The sequence below is a fragment of the Tympanuchus pallidicinctus genome, unplaced genomic scaffold (assembly GCF_026119805.1).
Source record: "Tympanuchus pallidicinctus isolate F22 unplaced genomic scaffold, pur_lepc_1.0 scaffold54, whole genome shotgun sequence".
NCBI lineage: Eukaryota > Metazoa > Chordata > Aves > Galliformes > Phasianidae > Tympanuchus > Tympanuchus pallidicinctus.
Window position 1 is genome coordinate 209,014 of NW_026294774.1, and position 24,178 is coordinate 233,191.

At 48.7% G+C, this 24,178-nt stretch overlaps 4 protein-coding genes and 1 pseudogene across 5 annotated transcripts in view; 3 read left to right on the forward strand and 2 right to left on the reverse strand.

Annotated features, from left to right (window-relative positions):
- The window catches only part of LOC128091884 (olfactory receptor 14A16-like), a 57,329-nt gene extending 41,955 nt beyond the window's left edge, over positions 1 to 15,374 (forward strand). Inside the window, exon 2 of the mRNA XM_052705291.1 lies at positions 14,096 to 15,374. Within this exon, the coding sequence (XP_052561251.1) occupies positions 14,255 to 15,196 (942 nt within the window). The 5' untranslated portion in view covers positions 14,096 to 14,254 and the 3' untranslated portion in view covers positions 15,197 to 15,374. The remainder of the gene's footprint in view (positions 1 to 14,095) is intronic.
- Positions 1 to 24,178, reverse strand: part of LOC128091903 (olfactory receptor 14J1-like) — a 335,467-nt gene that overhangs the window by 35,862 nt on the left and 275,427 nt on the right. The window lies entirely within an intron of this gene.
- Positions 1 to 24,178, forward strand: part of LOC128091882 (olfactory receptor 14J1-like) — a 148,651-nt pseudogene that overhangs the window by 7,899 nt on the left and 116,574 nt on the right.
- Positions 798 to 7,250, reverse strand: LOC128091877 (olfactory receptor 14J1-like). 2 transcript variants are annotated; one of them, XM_052705282.1, is made up of 3 exons: positions 5,845 to 6,748; positions 2,863 to 2,911; positions 798 to 843 (listed from the first exon to the last, which is right to left on the reverse strand). In XM_052705282.1, the coding sequence occupies exons 1-3, from the start codon at positions 6,746 to 6,748 to the stop codon at positions 798 to 800; spliced, it is 999 nt and encodes a 332-aa protein (XP_052561242.1). The 2 variants fall into 2 exon arrangements, with proteins under 2 accessions (XP_052561242.1, XP_052561243.1); XM_052705283.1 differs by lacking the exons at positions 798 to 843; positions 2,863 to 2,911 and adding an exon at positions 7,233 to 7,250 and having other exon boundaries at positions 5,764 to 6,757.
- On the forward strand, positions 20,034 to 21,003 carry LOC128091899 (olfactory receptor 14J1-like). Its single transcript, XM_052705305.1, has one exon. It carries the CDS (start codon positions 20,068 to 20,070, stop codon positions 21,001 to 21,003), a length of 936 nt encoding a protein of 311 aa, XP_052561265.1. The 5' UTR covers positions 20,034 to 20,067.

The following is a 24,178-nucleotide window of genomic DNA, read 5'->3' on the forward strand; positions in this document are numbered from 1 at the left end:
CTATTTTCCTCAGACTTGGAGACACCCCTGGTGCCCCAAGGCCTTTTTTGGACTCCCTGCTGCTGTGGGCGATCAATGGGCAGAGGAAGGAGGCAATGGGGGCAGTTGGGGCTGAGCAGCCTACAGGACCGTGCCTTGGCCATGGGGTTTTAGTGCCCACAATGGGTCCTTGCACCTTCAGGGTATCTCAGTGTGTCCCACTGTGTCCCATTGTCCCAGTACCCTCAGTGTGTCCCTAACACCTCCTTTCACCCCAGGTTGTGCTCAGCAGAGGAGAGGAGAATCCCCCACGTGTGAGGCGTGTGGCCCTGCATGTCTAGGTGAGCAGCATGGGGACACCTGCAACCCCACAGGACACTTGGGGGACCCTTGGTGTCCCGTGTCCTGTAGCTCTGAGGACCAGGCATCAGGGGTGGAACTGGATGGTATGGATGGGACTGTCCCTGGCCTGTTCCAAGGGGATCTGGGCACTGTCACCTCCATACCTTCCCTTGCACTCTATGGGGCGGTGCAGAGGATGGGATTTGGAAGGAGCAAGCTCAGGGTGCCCTATGGATGGCCAAGGGTCCCTGTGCAGGTGGGACAGGGGCTGCGGCTGCTGTCCCAAGGGGACCCACATCCTGCCCTGGGCCTGTTGGTGCTGCCAGTCCTTCTCCTCCTGCCCTAAGTCCTTGGGGACAAACCCTGCAGGGACAAGGCTTCTCCTCACCACTGATGCCCCCTGACATCCTCTGATGACCACTGCAGCTCACTGATGACCAACGTTGCCCTCTGATGACCAATGAAGACCCTGATGATTAATGACACCCTCTGATGATCAATAAAGCCCTCAGCAAAGCTTCTCTCTGTGTATCTGTGTTCTTCTTCTCATGCTCAGCAGGGACCACTCAGATCTGTTCCTGCCTGGCAGTGGCCACCACAAAGTGCTGGGAGAGATCCCCAGCTCCATGCCATGCTCACCTTGTCCTACACCCCTGTGGGCTTCCCCACTCTCTTATCGTCTGCTCCAGAGTCCTAAAGGATGGAGTTTCTCATGCTGCTAAGCAGCCTCAATACCCTCCCTCTGTTCTCTCTCTGCTCCTCCTTCCAGGTTCTCCAAACCCTTCATCCTTTTCTCCACATCTCCACGTGGAGCACGGGGTGTGACCACGTCACCCTCCTTTAACCCCTCTCTTCTTGCAGCCACCTGTCCCTCCTTTGGGTCTGCTTCATTCCTCTTCCTTCAGTCCCCCTGCCCCCAAAACAAGGTCTGCATATCCCTTCCCATGGACATCTCAGATCTCCAGATGATCAATGAATGACCAGTGACACTCTCTCTTGATTAATGATGCCTTCTGTCAGTTAATGAACATCTCTGACAGTCAGTGGAACACTCTGACTACCAAGGAAGCCTTCAGATGACCACAGACACCTTCTGATGGCAAAGGAAGCCCTCTGATGATCAGCAGATTGCTGCTTCACGTGCAGGGAAGGGAACGGTGGGAAAGAAAGATTCTGTCATCATACTGGTAGATAGCATGGTTTGCTCATCATAGCATAACGATTTGCTTCTGATTTAATCAGAGAATCTGGAGAGGAGTGTGGGGCTGCATCTGACTTCCCTGAGAGACACTACTGTAGTTGCAGAGATGAGGCAGGTGATAATCTGCAGACCAAGCAGTACTGCCTGATGTTGGTCAGGGTGAGCTGCTCCTGCCAGTTTGGCCACCATGGGTTTGGAGGTCATAGAATCACGGAATCACCAAGGTTGGAAAACACCTACGAGGTCATCCAGTCCAATCATCCAACCATCACCAATAGGTCTCACTCAACCATGCCCCTCAACACAACGTCCAAACGTTCCTTGCACACCTCCAGGGACAGTGACTCCACCACCTCCCTGTGCAGCCCATTCCAGTGCCTGACCACCCTTTCAGTAATGTTGTTATTTCCCAACGTCCAGCCTGAATCTCCCCCGGTGCAACTTGAGGCCATTCCCTCTTATCCTATTACTGTGACATGAGAGAAGAGGCCGACCCCCAGCTCCCTGCAACCTCCCTTCAGGTAGTTACAGAGAGCAATAAGGTCTCCGCTGAGCCTCCTTTTCTCCATACTAAATAACCCAGCTCCCTCAGCTGCTCCTCATAAGACTTGTCTGGAGAATAAGACTTGTTCTCCAGACCCCTTACCAGCTTTCTTACCCTTCTGTGGATGTGCTCCAGGGCCTCAGTGTCTTCTCTGAAGTGAGGGTCCAAAAAGTGAACACAGCACTCAAGGTGTGGCCTCACCAGTGCTGAGTATAGAGGGACAATGACTTCCCTACTCCTGCTAGCAGTGCTATTTCTGATACAGGCCAGGATGCCATTGGCCTTCTTGGCCACCTGGGCGCACTGCTGGCTCGTGTTCCTCTGAGCATCAATCAATACCCCCAGGTCCATTTCCTCTACACAGTTTTCATGCCACTCTGCCCCAGTCCTGTAGCGTTGCCTGGGGTTGCTGTGGCCCAAGCGCAGGACCTCGCATTCAGTCTTGTTTTATTTCATCCCATTGGCTTCAGCCTGTCAGATCCCTCTGTAGGGCCATGCAACCCGCAGGCAGATTGACACTTCCTGTCAACGTGGTGTCATCTGCAAGTCATGGATGGTGGGAAATGCCTTATGAGGGTGGTTACAGCAGCGGGAACAAAACAACTGGCAACAGAGGGGTAAACCTATTTGGGCTGCTGAAATGTGCAAAGACATTGCTGCCCAAATAAAGGATATGGCTGTAAAGGTGCATCATGTGGATGCTCATGTGCCCAAGAGTCGGGCTACTGAAGAACAGCAAAATAACCATCAGGTAGACCGAGCTGCCAGAATTGAGGTGGCTCAAATAGACCTGGACTGGCAGAACAAGGGTGAATTATTTCTGGCTCGATGGGCCCGTGAGACCTCGGGCCATAAAGGAAGAGATGCAACATGTAAATGGGCTAGAATCTGAGGGGTGGACTGAACTATGGACACTACTGCACTGATCATGCATAACTGTGAAACACGTGCCACAATTAAACAAGCCAAGAGGATGAAACCTCTCTGGGGGGAAAGGCGATGGCAAAATTACAAATATGGGGAGGCATGGCAGGTTGATTCTATCACCTTGCCACGATCTCGCAGTGGTAAGCGTTATGTGCTCACCATGGTGGAGGAAACCACTGGGTGGCTTGAACCATATGCAGTACCCCATGCTACCGCCCGAAACACCATAATGGGTCTCGAGAAACAAGTCCTGTGGCGACATGGCACCCCAGAAAGGATTGAGTCAGATAATGGGACTCATTTCAAAATTCTCTTGTAAATACTTGGGCCAAAGATCATGGCATTGAGTGCATTTATCATATTCCCTACCATGCACCAGCCTCTGGTACAATTGAGCGATACAATGGATTGTTCAAAACTATGCTGAAAGCAATGGGTGGTGGAAGATTTAAGCACTGGGAGAAGCACTTGGCAGAGGCCACCAGCTTGGTCAATACCGGAGGATCTATCAATCATGATGGTCCTACCCAATGCAGCTCCCTACATACCGTAGAGGGAGATAAAATCCCTGTAGTACATGTAAAGAGCATGTTGGGAAAAGCAGTTTGGGTTCTTGCAGCTTCTGGAATGGGCAAAGCTCTTCTCTGTGGAGCTGTTTGTGCACAGGGACCAGGGCTCACATGGTGGGTGATGCAGGAAAATGGGGATGTTCAATGTGTACCACAGAGGAATTTGATGTTGGGGAATGCAGTCATTTATTATATGTGTATATATTTATATACACACGTGTGTGTAATGCATTTTAATTATTCTTTTTTCTCTCTCTCTCTCTATATATATATAGAGAGATAAATAGATATATTAAGCATGATGTAGTGATGTAGAGTAAGGAACGGAATGCCATGGTTTTGTGATTCTTGCTATCAGCATTCCACATCATAACATCATGTAAAGCACAGCTAATTAAGGAGTTAATACTCCAGTTCTGTGGACTGACAACTTTCTGGATACCTGGTTCTGAGACAAGAAGATCTGCATCTCCCAGGGGACTTTGCGTTCAGAGAAGGAGTCATAGGCGGGTCATGGGATCTCTCCCTCTCTCACTGCCTGGCAGTGTTGTGGTGCTCCTCAGCCATGTGTCTTCAGTTCAAAGTAGAATGTTCAGTTTCAGACACTCATTCCCTTATTTTATTTGATTTATTAGCCTGAATTTCAATTAGATTGTATTATATTGTGTTATCTTGAATTCCAATATCATAGTAAAATAAGTTTTCCTCCATAGATCATTGCTGATATTTTGTTTGTTTGATTGTTTTTTCTTCTTCCTTGAGCCCAACTCCCATCTCCCAATCCCTTTTCCCCCTCCCTTCCCATTCTGTGGGGCCGGGGGGTTGGGGAGGGGATGGACACGACCAGGGGCTTACTGCCCCCAAGTCACAGGCATAGATTGATGTAGTTAACTCTGTGACAGAAAGGCACTTATAGAGACCCACAGAGACCCTTAAAGACCCATAGAGACCCAAAGGGAGCCACAGGGACCCATAGAAATCTCATGGCAAGGAGCCATAGAGAGCCATAACGCCCCTGCCTTGAGGACTGTCAGTAGGGAACATGTCACACCCCACACACAAAGGGAAGGAGGGGTGCCCAGATTTGCAGCTCCTGGTTAGATAAGTGAAACTGACACTCAGTGTCCAGACACAGTCACCAGTTTTAAGGCTAATCTGAGCACTATGGTTATCTGTAAGGTACTGGCACTTCTACAAGTATTTCCATGTGCAGCTACACTTTGTGATGTTCTAAGAAACCCAAGTAAGTCTTGTGTTACTCAACATCTTTATGAGAGGAAGAGAAAGAAAAGAGAGAGACAGAGTTGGGGGGGTGGGGGGAAAGAGAGAGAGGGACAGAGAAAGAGATCACAGGTCTGGGTTCCAGCTTTGATCCAGCCAATGGAGGTGGGGGGGGCTTGGCTTGTGAGCATGCTTGACCCATAACTTTGTAGCATGGAAGTCTCAAAACAGAACCTCAAGGATCTCTCTGGCATCCTTCTTTGGCTCCTCAGTTTACAGGTGGGCCACCCAGGGCTGTGAGTGAGTTGGCAATAAACAAGTCCATCAAAAACAAGTTTGCAGTCAGAAATTCCTATAGCACAGTGAAAACATTTTGGACAGAGCAAGGCTGTGTCATTTTTCATAGGATTCCCTCCTCCCCCAAGTCTCCAGCCTGCATCCTGTTGACATGGCAATGCTCTGCCAAGCCTTTGAGGCAACTCCAGGCACACCACAGGCAAAGTGTTTTTTGTTGGCCTGCTGCGTAATGCAGGACCTGAGGGCTGACACAAATGCAAGGCGAATGGAGAACAGTGTGGTGGTGCAAAGAGAGCAGCACTGAAAAGACCACGTCCTGCTGCTGCCCGTGGCTGTGGCTGCAGGGAAGCAGCAGCACAACTCAAAGGCAGCAGAGAGGGAGCGCCCAGCAGGCGGTGAGGGGCAGCCCCACAGACACCAGGGCTGCTGCTCCGTGTGGCACTGGGCTCTTGGTTCCTGCAGGCTCCCCTGAGATGCAGATGATAGTCTAATTATTTTCTTATTGCTTTTATTTTTTTAATCTTCTCAAACAGTCTACGGCTTGAGGAACAATAAAGCTTTCAGAAGTAAGAAAAAAAAATGTAGATGGGAAATACCAATCAATAATATTGTTTAAGTGGAGTAAAAACTATTCTAAGTATTAAAAATAAATAAAAAATATATGAAATATTACATGATGCCATTCCTAGCTTTTCTTGTGTTTGTGGTACTCATGTGAAGATAATGAAGATAAAATTAATGCTGAAGAAAAAAATATATAAAGAGTTTCCTGAGGGCATCTTTGAGCACCCGATTCCTCATGCTGTAGATGAGGGGGTTCAGTGCTGGAGGCACCACTGAGTACAGAAATGACACCACCAGGTCCAGGGATGGGGAGGAGAAGGAGGGTGGCTTCAAATAGGCAAATATGGCAGTGCTGAGAAACAGGGAGAGCACAGCCAGGTGAGGGAGGCACGTGGAGAAGGCTTTGTGCTGTCCCTGCTCAGAGGGCATCCTCAGCACGGCCCTGAAGATCTGCACATAGGAGAAAAGAATGAAAATGAGACAAGCCAAAAAAATGCAGGCACTAAATATGATAAGTCCAACTTCTCTGAGGTAAGAAGTAGAGCAGGAGAGCTTGAGGATCTGGGGAATTTCACAGAAGAACTGATCCACAGCATTGCCATGACAAAAAGGCAGTGAAAAAGTATTAACAGTGTGCAGCAGAGAATAGAGAAGCCCAGTGCCCCAGGCAGCTGCTGCCATGGTGGCACAAGCTCTGCTGTCCATCAAGGTCCCGTAGTGCAGGGGCTTGCAGATGGCAACGTAGCGGTCATAGGACATGATGGTGAGAAGAAAAATCTCTGCAGAAAATAAGAATAATAAAAAGAAGACCTGAGCAGCACATCCAGCGTAGGAGATGTGCCTGGTGTCCCAGAGGGCATCGGCCATGGCTTTGGGGAGAGTGGTGGAGATGCAGCCCAGGTCGAGGAGGGCGAGGTTGAACAGGAAGAAGTACATGGGGGTGTGCAGGCGGTGGTGGCAGGCTACGGCTGTGCTGATGAGGCCGTTGCCCAGGAGGGCAGACAGGTAGATGCCCAGCAAGAGCCAGAAGTGCAGGAGCTGCAGCTGCCGCGTGTCTGCCAACGCCAGGAGGAGGAACTCGCTGATGGAGCTGCTGTTGGGCATCTGCAGTTCCTGCTGGGCCTGGAGTCCTGTGCAGAGTGCAGAAGATAATGACGAGTCAAGAGCTTTTTCAGAGACACTCCACCCCTATACTATAACAGTTTTTCTTTCTCTTAGGACAGGGTTCATTTAACTCCATAACTTGAATTTACATGAGCTTCACCATCCCTTGAGAAGTCAAAGATGAAGGAGCTCTTGCTTTCCTCTCATTGCCTAATCATATCCCAGCCTCCTGGATACTTTCTTCCTATGACATATTTCCATTCATGTATCTTTTGTCTGTCTGCACTCAGAGTGCCCATTCCTACCTCTGTGCACTTGAATTTCTACTAGAGAAAGCTGCCTGTTTGCTGGACAAGTGCATTATTCATGTCTGCAGAGAAGCATGGAAATTTCAGCTGGTGCAATCCTTTGGGAGAAGAGGGGCTGAAAGCACATGAGGAGTTTGTGCATGTAACTGCAGACTGAGAAACGTACAGTTCAGGACTCTTATAGCTGTGATCATATTTCACATCTCCTTTCAGATCTCTGCCTCCAACTCATTCTCCTTCCCTAAGGACAGGTATGGGAAAATCCCTGCCTTGTCTCTCCTCTTGCAAAGTGCCCTTGGAGACACTCTGGGAGCGCTGAAGCTGTGATCCCCATGCCCCCAGCAGCAGAAGGCTCCTGCCCTGCCCTGCCCTGCCCTGCCCTGCCCTGCCGAGGGGCTCCTTCCCCCCACACATCTCCCCGCAGCGCCCTGGGCAGCTCCCCAGGCAGGCTGAGCACCGAGCCTGGCAGGCGGCAGAGTCATAGCCTGCAGTGAGACTGACCTTGTCAGAGGCTGTCAGCGATGCTCCTCCAGTGAGCTCACAGCCTGCTCACACCATACACATCCTACAAGCTCTCTCTCCTTTCTCTGCTCTCCTCCTGTCACCTGCAGGCTGTGCTGTGTAGAAGAGCTGCTCCTGGGCACAGCCGTCTCTCTGCAGCACTGCCCACTTTTATGAGCTCCCTGTGTCCCAGCAGCCCGGCCCAGCTCTCCAGCAGAAGATGTCATTTTCTCTTCCTCACTGCTCTCCCTGGGGATGTCCTTAGGTCTCTGCATTGGCAGCTCCTGATAGACAACAGGGTCATCTCTGCACAACGTACTTTGAAGTCAGATGAATTAATCACCAGTACACAGACTGATTCCTGCAGCATTTTTTGTCCTAGCAGACTGTGTGTGCCTAGCAAAGCTGCAAATGCCCCATCTGGTGTCCTGGTTTTACGATCCTTGTTATTGGTACTCCACATCATAACATCATGTAAAGCACAGGGAATTAAGGAGTAAATACTCCAGGTCTGTGGACGGACAACTTTCTGGATCCCTGGCTCTCAGGAGAGAAGAACTGCATACCCAGAGGACTCTGAGTTCAGAGGGGAAGATCAGTCATGGCAGGAAGTCCCAGGATCTCTCCCTTGCTCGCTGCCCTGCAGTGTGTGGCTTCGCTCCCCAGCCGTGCGACTCCAGTTCAAAGCAAGGCTTTTGGTTTCAGACGCTCGCTCTCTCATTTTATATGATTTATTACCCTAAATTTCAATTTTAGTTTATAATATTGTGTTATCTTTTATCTTGCATTCCAATACCATATTTAGTAAAATTATGTTTCCTCCTTAGATTGTTGCCGCTGATTTGTTATTATTATTGTTGTTGTTATTGTTATTATCATTCATACTTTAATTTTTGACCAGTAGGACTGCAGGCCTGCTGCCCTCTGTCAGGGGCACAGATTGCTCTAGATAACTCCGTGACAAGGCAACACACTCAGTCATATGGTCTGCTTTTAGGGCAGATGTGTGGAGCCAAAAGTTGGACTTAATGATCCTTATGGGTCCCTTCCATTGCGGGATATGCCAGGATTCTATGATAGCAGGTACAAGCACAGTGATGTTGAAGTCACTGTGCTGTCACAGTGGATAGGAGTTCAGCAATGCCACAGTGGTGTATCAGAAATGCGGAGAGCAGTGATGTCAGAATTACTGAGTTGTGGCAGTGGTCAGTATTACAGTGATGTCAGAGTCACTGCACTGTAAAGGAGAGACAAACTCAGTGATTTCAGCTCCACTGTGCTGTCACAGCTGATATGAGCACAGTGGGGTTGCAGTTGTTGTTCTGTGACAGTGGGAAGGAACATCATAATGTCAGGGTCACTGTGCTGTCACAGTGGGAAGGAGCAGAGTGATGGCAGATCCACTGTTCTGTCACAGCAGGCAGCAGTGCAGTGATGGTGCATCAATACAGATTAGAATCATAGAATCACAGAATCATAACATTGCATGGTCAGAAATGTCCTGTAAGATCATCGAGTCCAACCGTCCTCCCATCATCATTACTACCACAAGCACTAAACCAGATCTCACAGCTCCTCATCCTGACATCTGTTGAACGCTGCCAGGGACGGAGCCTCCGCAACCTCCTGAGCAGCCATTGCAGTGCCTGACCACTCTCTGAGAGAACAAGTTCTTCCTTATGTCTAAGCTAAAGCTCCTCTGGTACAACTTGTGGCCACTTCCTCGGGTCCTGTTTGTTGCCTGGCAGAAGAGCCAAACCCCTCCTCATCACAGCCTGCCTTTAGGATGTGGGAGAGTGCAAGGAGGTCTCCCCTGAGCCTCCTCTTCTCCAGTCTGAACAATCCCAGCTCTCTCAGCTACTCCTCATAAGACCTGTGCTCCAGACCCCTCACCAGCTTTGTTGCCCTTCTCTGGACAAGTTTCAGGGTCTTTCTTGTAGTGAGGGGCCCAAAACTGAACACAGTACTTGAGGTGTGACCTCACCAGTGCTGAGTACAGAGGGATGATGTCCTCCCAGCTCCTGCTGGCCACACTATTTCTAATGCAGGCCAGGATGCCGTTTTCCCTAACAGCCACCTGGGCATGCTGTCTGCTCACATTCAGCCAAGCATCAACCAACACCCCCAGGTCCCTTTCCTCTTCACAGTCATCCAGCCACTCATCCCCAAGCCTGTAGTGCTGCATGGGTTTATTGTGGAAAAAGTGCAGGATGTGAAAGGAGCTCTGCATGTGGGTTAGTATCACACGTGGCATCGTCAGAGCCAAACTTCCCAGTGAGGAAGTGGTGCCTTCACCTCGGCCCTGAGAGATCTGAAGTTCAAAGTTTCATTGGGATTGACTGCTTGTTCAGAGTGGTCCCTTCTCACATCCCACATCCTGGGATGAGACACACTGCCCACATGGGACTTGGGCCTCACGGCATCCTTGCATCCCATGCAGAGTCTGGGAGCTGCTGTCCCCTTCTCTTTCAGGAAGGGCCCTGAGCCAGCATGAGGGACAGGATCTCCCCGCCAAGGCTCTGGGGATCAGGGCTTGGCCTTTCTGCTTCACAAGACAAAGGAGGCTTTTCTCAGCATCACAGCCACCATCACACTGCCTTGGTCTGCCTGCAATCATGGCTTCCAATTATCTGCTCTAACAAGTCCCTGGGGAAGCTTGCTTGTGAATGGCCCTCAGAGGGGCCTATTAATACTCCAAGAAACTTCACTGTTCCTTCTGACTTTGTCTCCTTGAGCACTTTGTGCAATCTTCTCTTCTCTCTGCACTGGAGGTTGATGGACTGAGCAGCAAATGCCCCCTGGGGCCCATTACAACCCACAGAAGCCTCCTGTGCCTTGTGCCTTCCTGTCTTTTTTTTATGTGTTGAGAACTTCTACAGCAAACTGGAGAGGTGTCTGGAGTGACCTTAATGAGGAGGAATCCAACCGACATTCATTTGCTATTTATATATAGTTGTGTTTAAGCAAGGATTTTAATCAGCACTTGGCAGCTGATATTGATCCAGGATGTTCCCTTATGAACTTTTCTCAGTCACTGTGTGCACAAAATTACTCCTCAACATCCCCACCTCATTTCTACTCCCATTGACCCCATGGGACTTGCATTAGTTTTCCTACCATCACTCTTCCCCTCTGCAGTCATCTGCTCAGTTTTAAACACCCTTTGCACCAACTTCCCCCAGCTTTCCTCAGAGAATCAGCTGCACATGGGCAATGAAAGATTGCTCTTTTTTTTTTTTTTGGCCAACAAACTGAAGGAAATGTGATGCATTTGAATGGACAGTAAAACACAGTGATCAACTGCATGCCTTGTCCAAGATGCATCTAATGAGGCTTGTCTTTCACGGAGCGTATTTGTACAAAAAATGAGTTAGGCAGAGATAGGAATGGATAAACATAATCACAGTTAAGGGGCAGATCAAAGAGTCCATCAGATTTTGTAGAGATGGAGCAAATTCCAGTAATCTTCCTAAAGGTCACAAATCAGGCAGATAGTTGGGAGATATCGGAGTGAAGAAAGAGCGAGGGATGGGGAAATCTGGAGAGCAGTGGGAAGAGCATGTGTCCAGATGGCCTGCTGAAAACATGGCCTGAACCACGGTCATTGATTTAGGAGAGCTGGAGACACCTGGAGGATGAGGGACATCAAATACGCAGCAGGGTGGAGCAGCGGTGGACGCTGGGCATTGGTCACAGGGCATTGGCACTGGCACCACTGTCTGTTCCTGTACCTGAAGGCATCTGTGTCCTGAAAACAGAGTACTGGAAAACATTGCATTTAAGAAGAAATAAAAATGTAAATAAAGACAAAGTCTCCTCACGGACTGGTGTTTTCAACCTAAAAAGAGAGAGGACTCATGAGAATAGTTCAAATTGAGAAGTGTGTTAGCATATTTTCATTGATTTCTATCTTTGTCTTCAAACCATGGTTTCAATTTTATTGGCATTAATGAACATCTTTCACATTCTTCATAATTAAAATAAGATCAATTTGTGTCTTGCATGGAGCCCGGTACCCTCAGAATTTCTTTGCTCAGAACTGCAGTCTCTCAGTCATTGCAATGACTGAGTCACACTCTGGTACTGAGCTCTTTTTCCCTCAGACCTTTTTAGATGGTCACACACAGCACAGGATGCTTCATGCCCTACATGTCCTTCATGTTAGGTACCTACACTGACCCTAGCATTCCTTGTGCTGTGTGTGTATTTCTACAAGCCTTTACCATCTTTGATATGCTTGGGCAGACTCAGCTGGGTTTGAGCTTTGGCCTTCTTAAACACAACTCAGCAGGCACACTAGGACACCTCTCTGCATTGCTCCCAGCTGACCACTTCTTGTTTACACTTCCTATATGCTTTCTTTCTGTACTGCACACCGCAGACACTTGAAGAAGTCAAGGTGTGCTCTCCTGAAGCCCAAAGGTGTGACTTTGTCCTCTGTACTCCACTCCTCAGCTCCACAATCCCATGGCCACTGCAGCCCAGGTTCTCTTTGATCTTCACATTCCCCACCAGCCCTTCCTTGCTGGTGATTATGAGATGCACCAGAGCACCTCTCCTCTTTGCTTCCTCCATGGCTTGGTCCAGAAGCTGCCAGCTGTGCTCTCCAGGGATCTTCTGGATGGTGCATGCCCTGCTCTGCTGTCCCTGCAGCAGATGTTACTGCAAAAAAAGTACTAAATGGGAACAAGGGCTGACAACATCAGGATCCCATCACTCCTGTGCCTCTGTGGGGAGCTGAATCCCATTTCAGCCATAGGGTTTCCAACTAGGGATGAAATGCCTGAACTGTCTCAGCTGGATCACTGCTAGGGGAAGTCCAGCCCTCCCTGTCCTTGCCTATGTGTCCCATTTGCTACAGCAAACACTCTCTGGTAGGACTAACCATATGTCTGGAATTATTCAAGGTTCACTGGAACTTTGGTGGTTAATTCAGCAGATTTCAAAGAACAATCATGATGCTGTTGTCTTTCAGAAGCTGTTGGCCATGGAGACCCAGGGACATCTCAGAAGAGATCAGTGGGGAAGATAGAAATGACATCCTCTGCTGCTGGGCTGTTCTGGGCTCCTGGGACACAGGGAGCTCCTACAAGTGGGCAGGGCTGCAGGGAGACAGCTCTGACTAGGAGCAGCTCCCATGTGCTGTGCATCAGTGCCAGGGGCACATTCTGCAGGTGGCATAGAGATAGAAGAGAAAGGAGAGAGGGATTACAGGATGTGAGGGATGTGAGCAGGCTGCGACTTCACTGCAGGAGCATTGCTTTCAGCCACGGACACGGTAAGTCTCTCACTGTAGGTAATGCAAACACTTTTCCAACAGGGGTCACCAAATCTGGCACATCTGGTTGCAGATCAGGCCGCATACACTCTGTGCTTCTTTATCCTGGAATAAGAGCTGTTCCAGCTGAGGGCTTCCCTGCTGCAGCGTCAGAGCACAGCCCTGACGGCACATCAAGAGAGAACCCTGAAGTGCATTTTACCTCTCTACTTTCCTTTAACATATTTATATTCTTTCAACAAACCCTGGAAGTTCTCGAATTCAAAATAGGAATGCAGAGCATTTGGGCTGGTGTCTGTATGCTCAGTCAGGGAAATGAGAGGAAAACAGCCCCCAGGATGAAAATCTGCAGACCACAGAGATATGATCAGGGGATTACCCCCTTCAGTAGATAAAAGACCTTCCTCTGAGCAAGATCCCACCTAGAAACACATCTGCCCTCATGACCATGGGATTTGCTGCATGATCCACCTCCTGTGCAGGCAGAGCTCCAGCAGAGCAGAGCAGCAGCTCCCCAGGCACGTGTCCAGCACCCTCTGCAGTGCACAGGGGCTGAGAGCGACTGCCTGGGGCTGTGGGCAACGCAGTCTGTGAGGCTGGAAAGGAGCTGGCTTTCCCTTCATGAGATGCCATCATGAGGACACATCTCCCTGAGGAGATGTGAGAAGAGGAAATCTCTTCAGAGCTGTGAGCTGACCTTCAGGATGAAAATTTTTCCCGTGGTCAGGAGAACAAAGAACAGGGAAGAAGCAGAGACATGCAATATGCAAATGCTATAGGGTTGGTGAAATCAGTGTTAGGTGTCGTTTGCAAGATGTGTGGTGATGAGTCAGTGCTGGAGTACATTGAGAAAGGGTGAATGCACAGTGATGGGCTGTGCACTCCTGTTTTCTGAGCTGGGTCTGACTTCAGAATTCTATAGGAATGCAATTGTCTTACATCTGCAAAGTATGCAAGCTCAGAGCAATTGGAAAGAAACCTAGTAAGCAGCCCTGTGCTAAGCAGCAGTGAATCCCTTTTCCTCTCACATCTTACAGCTGTTCAGACTTCAGCAAGCACTCCTAAGGCATGGAGAGCAGGATGAGAATTTTTGAGAAAAAGCGATCCCTAGAACTTCTAGTTTTGACCCACATATTTTTGGCATTCATGTTCAGATGCCAACCAGCACTGCTGCATTAGAAGTGACTTTATCTGATACATTCTGAAAAGAAAGCCTGACCGCACACCATCACCATGTTCCCATGTTCCCACCGGAACAAGTGTGCTTCACTGAGATAAAAAGTGCACAGTCCCTCATGGCAAACTCAACCTCATGAAATGTAAATCACTTCATGGAGCTGAATGAACACTCCCCACACAGAAATACTTGTCCTTGATTTTTTTCCTCCTTGAACAGGTCCTGGTGCCTGGAAGAACAAAATGCCCAACAGCAGCTCCATCAGCGAGTTCCTCCTCCTGGCGTTGGCAGACACGCGGCAGCTGCAGCTCCTGCACTTCTGGCTCTTGCTGGGCATCTACCTGGCTGCCCTCCTGGGCAACGGCCTCATCAGCACAGCCGTAGCCTGCCACCACCGCCTGCACACCCCCATGTACTTCTTCCTGCTCAACCTCGCCCTCCTCGACCTGGGCTGCATCTCCACCACTCTCCCCAAAGCCATGGCCAATGCCCTCTGGGACACCAGGCACATCTCCTATGCTGGATGTGCTGCTCAGGTCTTCTTTTTATTATTCTTCTTTGGTGCAGAGTATTGCATTCTCACCATCATGTCCTATGACCGCTACGTTGCCATCTGCAAGCCCCTGCACTACGGGACCTTGATGGACAGCAGAGCTTGTGCCACCATGGCAGCAGCTGCCTGGGGCACTGGGCTTCTCTATTCCCTGCTTCACACAGCTGGTACATTTTCTATGTCTTTCTGTCTTATTAATGTTGTGGATCAGTTCTTCTGTGAAATGGCCCAGATCCTCAAGCTCTCCTGCTCAGAACCAGACTACCTCAGGGAAACTGGAATTATTTATTTCAGTCTTTGTTTAATCTTTGGTTGTTTTATATTCATTGTTGTGTCCTATGTGCAGATCTTCAGGGCCGTGCTGAGGATGCCCTCTGAGCAGGGACGGCACAAAGCCTTCTCCACGTGCCTCCCTCACCTGGCTGTGCTCTCCCTCTTTGTCAGCACTGTGATGTTTGCCTACCTGAAGCCACCCTCAGTCTCCTCCCGGGCCCTGGACCTGGTGGTGTCATTTCTGTACTCTGTGGTGCCTCCAGTAATGAACCCCCTCATCTACAGCATGAGGAACCAGGAGCTTAAGGATGCGCTGAGAAAACATGGGATAATCCTCAGCTATATCAGAAAATATTAGGACAGTATTTTGTTAATATTTGTCCTTGTTATTGTTTCTTACAACTTGAATTTTGATTTAAATATATTTATTATGAGCCTCCTACTTGCTAATTAGTAATTTTGTCCCAATCATTTCATGTACCTACAGAAGCAGGCTTCCTCTGTAGATAAACTCAATAAACAAGCCAGTAGAAATTCATTTGTTTCAGCAGCCATGTCTTGTCTTGTCCTCTGGACCTGGTGGTGCAAAGTCGTTGTTCAGGGGGATTTCAGGGACCAGAAGACCAAATACCAAAGGGAGCAGCAGCCCTGCTGTCCCTGGGAGATGCTCCTCACTGCCTGGTTGGCTCTCGCTATCTGTGCCCATTGAGCCAGGGCTGCTGCTTTGCTGGGGCTGTGGCAATGGGCAGGGGCAGGAGGTGGTCTTTTGGGTGCTTCTCTCTTTCCAATCCCATGATGTCCTACTGTATCTCTAGATTCCTGGTATCTCTTGGGTCTCATCTGATTTCACAGCAGTCCTGTTGTATATAACATTGGCATCCCTGTGTTTGCAGACAGGAGCAGCAATGCGCACCAATGTGTCAGAGCTGGTCACACTAGCCAGCAGCACCACAACACAAGGGGCTGCTCAGAACAGAGACCTGGAGGCCTCTTGCAAGGCTGATCAGCAATGCAGCCAATACATGAACCTGGAGAGCAGTGGGAAGAGCATGTGTCCAGATGGCCTGCTGAAAACATGCCCTAAACCATGGTCATTGATTTAGGAGAGCTGGAGACACCTGGAGGATGAGGGACATCAAATACGCAGCAGGATGGAGCAGCGGTGGATGCTGGGCATCGGTCACAGGGCATTGGCACTGGCACCACTGTCTGTGTCCCTGTACCTGAAGGCATCTGTGTCCTGCAAACAGAGTGCTGCAAAACACTGTATTAAAGCAAAAATAAAAACAGAATAAGACACCAAATCCCCTCAAAGGCTGGTGCTTTCAACCTAAAAAAAAGAGAGGACTCATGAGAATACTTCCAGTTGAGAAGTGTGTTAGCATGCTTTTATTGATTTCTATCTTTGTCTTCAGACCACTGTTTCAGTTTCATTGGCATTAATGAACATCTTTCAGAACTTACAGCTTCACAAATGAGAGAAGATCCATTGGTGTCTTGCACAGAGTCTGGTGCCCCTGGAATTTCCCGTCAGAAAGAACTGTCCATCATATCTCTCAGTCTTTGCACTGTCTGAGTCACACTGTGGTACTGAGCTCTTCTCGTGTTTCTCGGAGCTTGCTTTAGATGGTCACATGCAGCACAGGACTCATCATGTCCTTCATGCCCTTCATGCCCTTCACATCAGGTACTCTGCCTCATACTACTTGGTCCACATTCTCCCTAGCTTTCCTTTTGCTGCATATATTTTTCTACAAGTCCTTATTGTCTTAGATATGCCTGGGCAGATTCAACTGCGTTTGAGTTTCAGGCTTTCTAAACTCATCTCAGAAGGTACAGCAGAACAAAGTCTCTACTGCTGCCAGGTGACCACTTGTTGTTACCACTTCCTATATGCTTTCTTTCTCTACTGTACCCCACAGACACTTGAAGAATGCAAAGTGTTCTCTCCTGATGTCCAGAGGTGTGAGCTTGTTGAGAGCTTGTGTGAGCCAAGAGTCGTGAATCTGTCTTTTGCTCTCCCTTCAGAATTCTTAACTTTACCATCTCATGGACACTGCAGCACAGGCTATCTTTGATACTCATATTCCCAATGACTTCCTCCTTGCTGGTGAGTATGAGATGCAGCAGAGCAGCTCTCTTCTTTGGTTTCTCTATGGCTTGGTTAAGAAGCTGTCAGCAGTGCTCTACAGATATCTTCTGGATGTTGTGGGCTCTGCTGGGCTGTCCCTGCAGTAGGTACTGGAGAGAGTCAGGTTCCTGAGTGGGACAAGGGCCTGAAAATGTGAGGCACCTGTTTGTCTTTTTGAGTCCCCTTTTGCTTGTTTTTCATGATCTGGAAGCAAGGAACAGATGCTGCCAGTCTCCTCTTGGAGCCATTTCCATCAGTTCTCAGCTGGCTCTTCTGCCACCCCAAGGCAGAGCTCAGTGCACTCTCACAGAGGGCAGCAGCCTATCCTTTTCTTCATTGACCATCAGTCATAGAGTCCATATTCCCTTTGCTACAGTTCAGAGGTGGGAACCATCCCACCACGTCTCTGTGAGCCAAACAAGACCCCAGGACTGCAAATGCAAAAGATTTCGAGCTCACTGAGTTTATGTTCGTTCTCATTAATGTAAAGACACTTCAGAATGCATCCCATTCCAGAAGCATTATGTGATATAGCCTGGCTGGGCCTTGTATCTACACCATGGTACTGATGTTCAGAAGGTGGCACACAGGTACACACAGGTACACTGTGGGGCTCACAGGTGTCCAGGAAGCACTGGCACCACCATGACTTTCCTGAAAGCCCAGAGCTGCATTTGCCAACTGGCTGGGGGTGTGCTGGAGACTCCAGGGAGCTGCCATTCAAAGGAGAGCCCAGAAAAAACTGAAGTATCATCAGTGAAAGAATGTAGGTTTGTCACAGCCCTGTAATTCCTTAAGCTCCAGCATATGCAATAGATGGGGAAGAGAGAAAGATCTGACTCTTCATCTGGTGAGCTCATCCATTTGGTCAGCTGAATGTTCCATGGGGAGAGGTGAAAAATGACACCCTCAGGTGCCCATTACTGGGATACCTGATGTCATTTAGCATGGCCAAGAACACTCCCATTCCATGTCTGGCCCCCAGCTGATGCTCAGGAAGGAGGTGGCTCTCAGAGGCTGTCTACCACAGCTTGCAGGCACTGTTGCCACACATTTAGGAGAACCACAGGCACCTTGGTCATCACCGAATGCCTGTGTGCGAGCAAGCCACTTCCTGCTGAAGGAAAACAAAGGATGCAGACCAGGGGCTCACACATGCAGGCGACTGACTGTGCACATCTGATCTGAACCAACAGGAGAACCATCTCCTGTGGGTCTGTGGGGGAACTGAACCTAATTTCAATGCCAGGCTTTTCCATCTGGAGACGAGACACCTGCACCAATTGCCTCAGCTGAATGACTGCCCTGCACGGGAGAAATCAGAGGGTCCCTGTCCTTGTCTGTGTGTCCTTTTCGTTAAGGGCCAGGAACAGTGATATCCAGGTGAGGCATTCACAGCTCTTCTAGGCAAGCATGATCTGTTAGGATGAACCATATTTCTGGAATCAGTCTGTCTAGTGGTGATTAATTCATCTGACTTCAAAGTTCGCTTTGCAGAGCTGACCCAGTCTGTCAGCAGCTGCCAGCTCCAGATTTCCAAGGACATGTCCAGGGAGAGCAGTGAGGAAGAGAAAATGAAATTCTCTGCTGCTGATCTGCGCTGGGCTCCTGGGACTCAGGGAACTCATACAAGTGGGCAGTGCTGCAGAGAGACAGCTGTGCCCAGGAGCAGCTCTTCTACACAGCACAGCCTGCAGGTGACAGGAGAGCAGAGAAAGGGGAGAGAGCTTATAGAATGCGTATGGTGTGAACTGGTGGTGAGCTCACTGGAGGAGCATTTCTCACAGTTTTTGAGAAGGTAAGTCTTTAGCTACAGGCAATGCAGCTACATTTTCCTGAAGGGATCACTGAATTTGGGTAATCCCATTGCAGATCTGGCTGAAGACACTTCATGTTTCTTTACTGTGGAGAAAGACCTTCTCTAGTTGAGGTCTTCCTTTCTCCAGCATCAGAGCACAGCCCTGAGGGCTGCGTGTCCCAGGACGGCTGCAGGCTGTGCAGCCATGGCTGCAGCCGGGTGCCCAGGGCTGTCCTGCAGAGCAGGTCCTGCTGTGCCCCAGGGGCTGTGTGCCGGGGCAGGGACTGTGCTGCCTGCCAGGCTCAGCACTCAGCCTGCCTGGGGAGCTGCCCAGGGCGCTGTGGGGAGACGTGTGGGGGGAAGGAGCTCCCCGGCAGGGCAGGGCAGGGCAGGGCAGGGCAGGGCAGGGCAGGGCAGGGCAGGGGCCTTCTGCTGCCACAGCTGCTGCCTGGAGCTGCAGGATCACAGATACTCTGCATCACAGGGCACTGCCAGAGACCTTTCTATAAGAATAGCAATTACAGGGATTTTAGGCCAACTTTTCTCTCTCCTGCTTCCATAGAAGGGTAAATAATTCATCGAGTTTGAGCACATCAACTGATAATCCTGAAGTGCAGACACCTTTCTTGTAGGAAGCTCACACCCAGAAATGCTGTGGTGATGAGGCACTGCTGAAGTATGTTGAGAAATAGAGAATATTCAGTGATGGGCAGTGGATTCTTTTTCTCTCAGCTGTGTCTGCCTTCTTTTCACAATATTTTGGGAGTACAATCATTCTCCATCTTCAACACTAGCAAGCTCAGAGCGATTTGAAACAAGCCCAACCAGCTCCCCTTTCTCTACTTTTCTCTCCCTTTACTAAGCAGAGGTGAATCCCTTTGCCTCACAGGTCTCATAGGCATTCATACTGAGTACAGCAGAAGTGCTCCAAATTTCTCAATTCAGCAAATAGTCCATGGACACACTGAGTGAGAGGAGAAAGTGCAGAAAAACGATCACAATTTGCTTTTGTGACCACATATTTTTGGTTTTGAGTGAACAGATGCTGACTAGCACCTCCCTATAAGAATTTACTTCCTGTGACACATTTTGAAAAGAAAACCTTTCCCTACATGACCACATTTCCCTGTCCCAATGGGGAGCAGACTGCATCCTGGGGAGAAAAAGTGCAGAAGCCCTCCAGGCAAACTCAACCTCAAGAAATGTAGCTCCCATCATTGGGGTTGAATGAACATTTTGCACACAGCAATCTCTGTCTTTTTGTACTCCTTAAACAGGTTCTTGTGCCCAAAGGCAGCAGATGCCCAACAGCAGCTCCATCAGCCAGTTCCTCCTCCTGGCGTTGGCAGACACGCGGCAGCTGCAGCTCCTGCACTTCTGGCTCTTGCTGGGCATCTACCTGGCTGCCCTCCTGGGCAACGGCCTCATCAGCACAGCCGTAGCCTGCCACCACCGCCTGCACACCCCCATGTACTTCTTCCTGCTCAACCTCGCCCTCCTCGACCTGGGCTGCATCTCCACCACTCTCCCCAAAGCCATGGCCAATGCCCTTTGGAACAACAGAGCCATTTCCTACTCAGGATGTGCTGCACAGGTATTTTTCTATTTGTTTTTATTTTCAGCAGAGTATTGCATTCTCACCATCATGTCCTATGACCGCTACGTTGCCATCTGCAAGCCCCTGCACTACGGGACCTTGATGGACAGCAGAGCTTGTGCCAGCATGGCAGCAGCTGCCTGGGGCACTGGGCTTCTCTATTCCCTTCTGCACACTGCCAACACATTTTCTCTGCCTCTCTGCCATGGCAATGCTCTGAACCAATTCTTCTGTGAAATCCCTCAGATCCTCAAGCTCTCCTGCTCAAAATCCTATCTCAGGGAATTTGGGCTTAGTGTGATTAGTGCCCTTGTTTTACTTGGGTGCTTTGTATTCATTGTTGTGTCCTATGTGCAGATCTTCAGGGCTGTGCTGAGGATGCCCTCTGAGCAGGGACGGCACAAAGCCTTCTCCACGTGCCTCCCTCACCTGGCTGTGGTCTCCCTGTTTCTCAGCACTGTGGTGTTTGCCCACCTGAAGCCCTTCTCCAGTTCCTCCTCATTCCTGGATCTGGTGGTGGCAATTCTCTACTCAGTGGTTCCCCCAACCCTGAACCCTATTATTTACAGCATGAGGAACAAGGAAATCAAGCATGCACTCAGCAAACTGTTGCAATATGCACTATCCCAGCTTCGATAAAATGCACATCATCCTCACGTGATTCACTGTATTTTTTTTTTTTACTTTATCTACGTTCGATTTTTTGACTTTGTAACTGTGATACAATAATCTGGAAAAAAAAAATTTAAAAAATTGCAATTTATTCCTCTTCTTCTTTCCCATCCACTTACTATTTTTTCATTCCAACTGCTCTGATAAATGTGGAACCAGATCACCCAAATAGATTAGAAGACACTGAAACACCTTGCAAAAAATACTGTTCCTTAACTGTTCTCTCTCCCTACATCATCTGAATTTGGAGGATGTACAGCCACAGTCAGCAGCACAACACGCTCTTTTCATTGCTGGTCTCTTTACGCTGCCACACTGCTCTCATGTCCTCGCATTTGTGCAGACCTGAAGGTCTTGTGTGTCTCACAACAGTGCTGTTGTCTCTACAGCAGCACTCCGGGGCTGCAGTCAGTAGTCAGCAATATGAACTGCTGTGTCACAGCTGGTCTCCTTGCTGGCACCACCATAACAAGAGGGGCTCATCAGAGCAGGACCAGAGAACTGGAGGCCTCTTCCAAAGCTGCTGTAAGGAATATACCTCAGGAGCTGCTCTATGACAAGACATTGAGATCTTCTGGTGCTTTCACTGAGTCAGTGGCTCGGATTCAGAGTCCCAAGGTGATCTGTTATGGTCTCAGGGCAGCACTGTGGTTGAGCATGGAAGGTGGCTCAGCACCACGCAGTCATTCGCTCCCTGCCCCCTTCCCAGTTGAAGAGGAGACAAAACTGAAATAAAACCACAAAGTCAAATCTATGGGTTGAGATAATATTATTTAGTAAGAGAAAAAAAAAGAAAGGGGTAGTAATTTTGACGTGTTTTTATTCATCTATGATATATGTAGTATATATTCACGTTTTGCCCAAAGAGGTTGTGGATGCCCCTTCCCTGGATGCATTCAAGGCCAGGCTGGATGTGGCTCTTGGCAGCCTGGTCTAATGAAAGTAGATGATCATTGTGGTCCTTTTCATCCCAGTCCAGTCTATGATTCTATGATTCTATGATATACATAATATACGCAGTTGCAAACATTTTTGCATAGGGACCAATATATATGTATATATATTTGAAACTCCAGGTCCCATTGCAGGGTTTGGAGCAGCCACTGGGCTCATTGCACGGGTTGGAGCAACTACAGGGCTTGTCCTGGGAGTTGGAGAGACCACAGGGCTGTACCTCCTGGCACAGTGCACCTCCCTGGGGAGGAATTCTTTTACTTTTCTTAGCACAGTGCTTGGAACAGCTACAGGAGCTGTAACAGGAGTGACCACCAAGGTTCATTGTGAGGGTAGGAGTGACAGTGGGGTCTGTCAAAAAGTGTGGAGCAACCACAGGACCTGTAGCAAGAATTGGAGCGGCTGCAGGATCTGTCCCAGGAATTGGAGAGGCTGCAACTCTGTCAGCAAATCCAGCTCTCTTCCCCTTGAGGATACTGAAGAGTGTTGAATACAGCTCAGTAGGTGTGTGCCAGGCCCTGGCACACTGCAGTGGTTTGTGCCTCTTTAGGATTACCTGGGCAATAGCAGACCTTCCCCAAATATTCTACCAGTTTGTGAGGATTCTGCAGTTGCCTGGAGACGAAGTTCCAAACCCCTGGGGGTGCCCACCCCTCCAGGTACCTGCCCAGACCATCCCACATCCCCTGCCATGCAGAACTATACTGCCTTGGGGCAGATATCTCTGTGATATTCTTGAATAACTGTTTAATCTGAAACAAGCTGAAACACGTTGAGAACACGTAGCAATGGGAGCACTCTGGTTTGAACATCCCACGAATAGACAAAATTCTCAGGAGCTATTGTTAGTAGCTTTTGAGCTTTAGGGAAAGAAGTGAAACGGAGGCTGAGGAACCGCTGGAAAGTGTTCTCCCTTACCTCCTCCATAGCTGGGCTCCCTGACAAAACCAAGAGTGTGATTAACTAATATCAACAATATTACTTCCAAAGAACGACTGCAGAGCTGAATGCACACAGAACTTGAGTTTGTCAGCTGACCATTTTATCACGATGTAAGCCAAGGCCAAACAGCACAGCAAAATAAAATCCCTAATCCAGCCCCCAGAGTTGAGAAACAGTTCCGCAGGAAAAACAAGCAGCAAGCAAGGAGCTGTGCAATGCAGTGTCATGAGAAGACTGAATGAGCTCCATAAGTTGGGAAACAATTGGCATCACGACCAGCAATTATCCAACTACCACAGAGCCCTGTGCTAACTTGCTCTGGACAGATCTGCTGCTGTCTCAGCCATTGCAGCCCCACATCAGGCACCAAAATGACGGTGGTGGTTTAAACCGGCAGGAGGCTCAGCACCACACAGGGCTTTGTGCACTGCCCCTTCCCACTGGGATGGATAAGAGAACTTGGAAAAAACAGAGCACAACACGTGGGTTGAAATAAAGCTCTTTACTAAGAGAGATAACAGGAAATGTGTGATAGTTATGACTATATGTACCTCCATATAGAATCATAGCATCATAGAATCGCTCAGGTTGGAAAAGGCTGGAGTAAGGTGTGTGTAAATCCAGTGCAAACTGTGATTAAAACCAGGAGAAAAGTAAGAGTAAACTTGGTGTAACATGTGAGTAAAACTTGGGTAGAGAGTGAGTGAAAAGCAAAGGAAATTGCAAGTAAAACCCTGAGTAAGGTGTGGGCACACACAAACTAAAGTGTGAGGGCACCCAGAGAAAAGTAAACCCAGAGTAAAGTGTGAGGTAACTCAAAGTAACGTGTGAGTAAAATCTAAAATAAAGTTGGAGTAAACCTGGAGCTGAGGGTGAGTCAAAGACTGAGTAAAGTGTTAGTAAACTCTGAGTAAAATGTGATCAAAAAGTGGAGTAAAGTGTGTGTAAAATCTGGAGTAAAGTGTGAGTAAAACCCAAAAGAAGATAGGAGTAAACCGGGAGTAAAGAATAAGCAAACTTGAAGTAAATTATAAACACTTCTGAAGTAAAGTATAAGTAAACCCAGAGTAAAGCATGAGTAAAAGCTAGAGTAAAGTATGAGTGATATCAAAGTAAAGTGTGATTAAACTCAGAGTATGTTGTGAGTACATCCAGAGTAAAGTTTGAGTAAACACACAGCAAAGCATAAGTAAATATGAACTGTGTGAGTAATCCCAGAGTAAAGTCTGAGTAAACCTGGAGTACA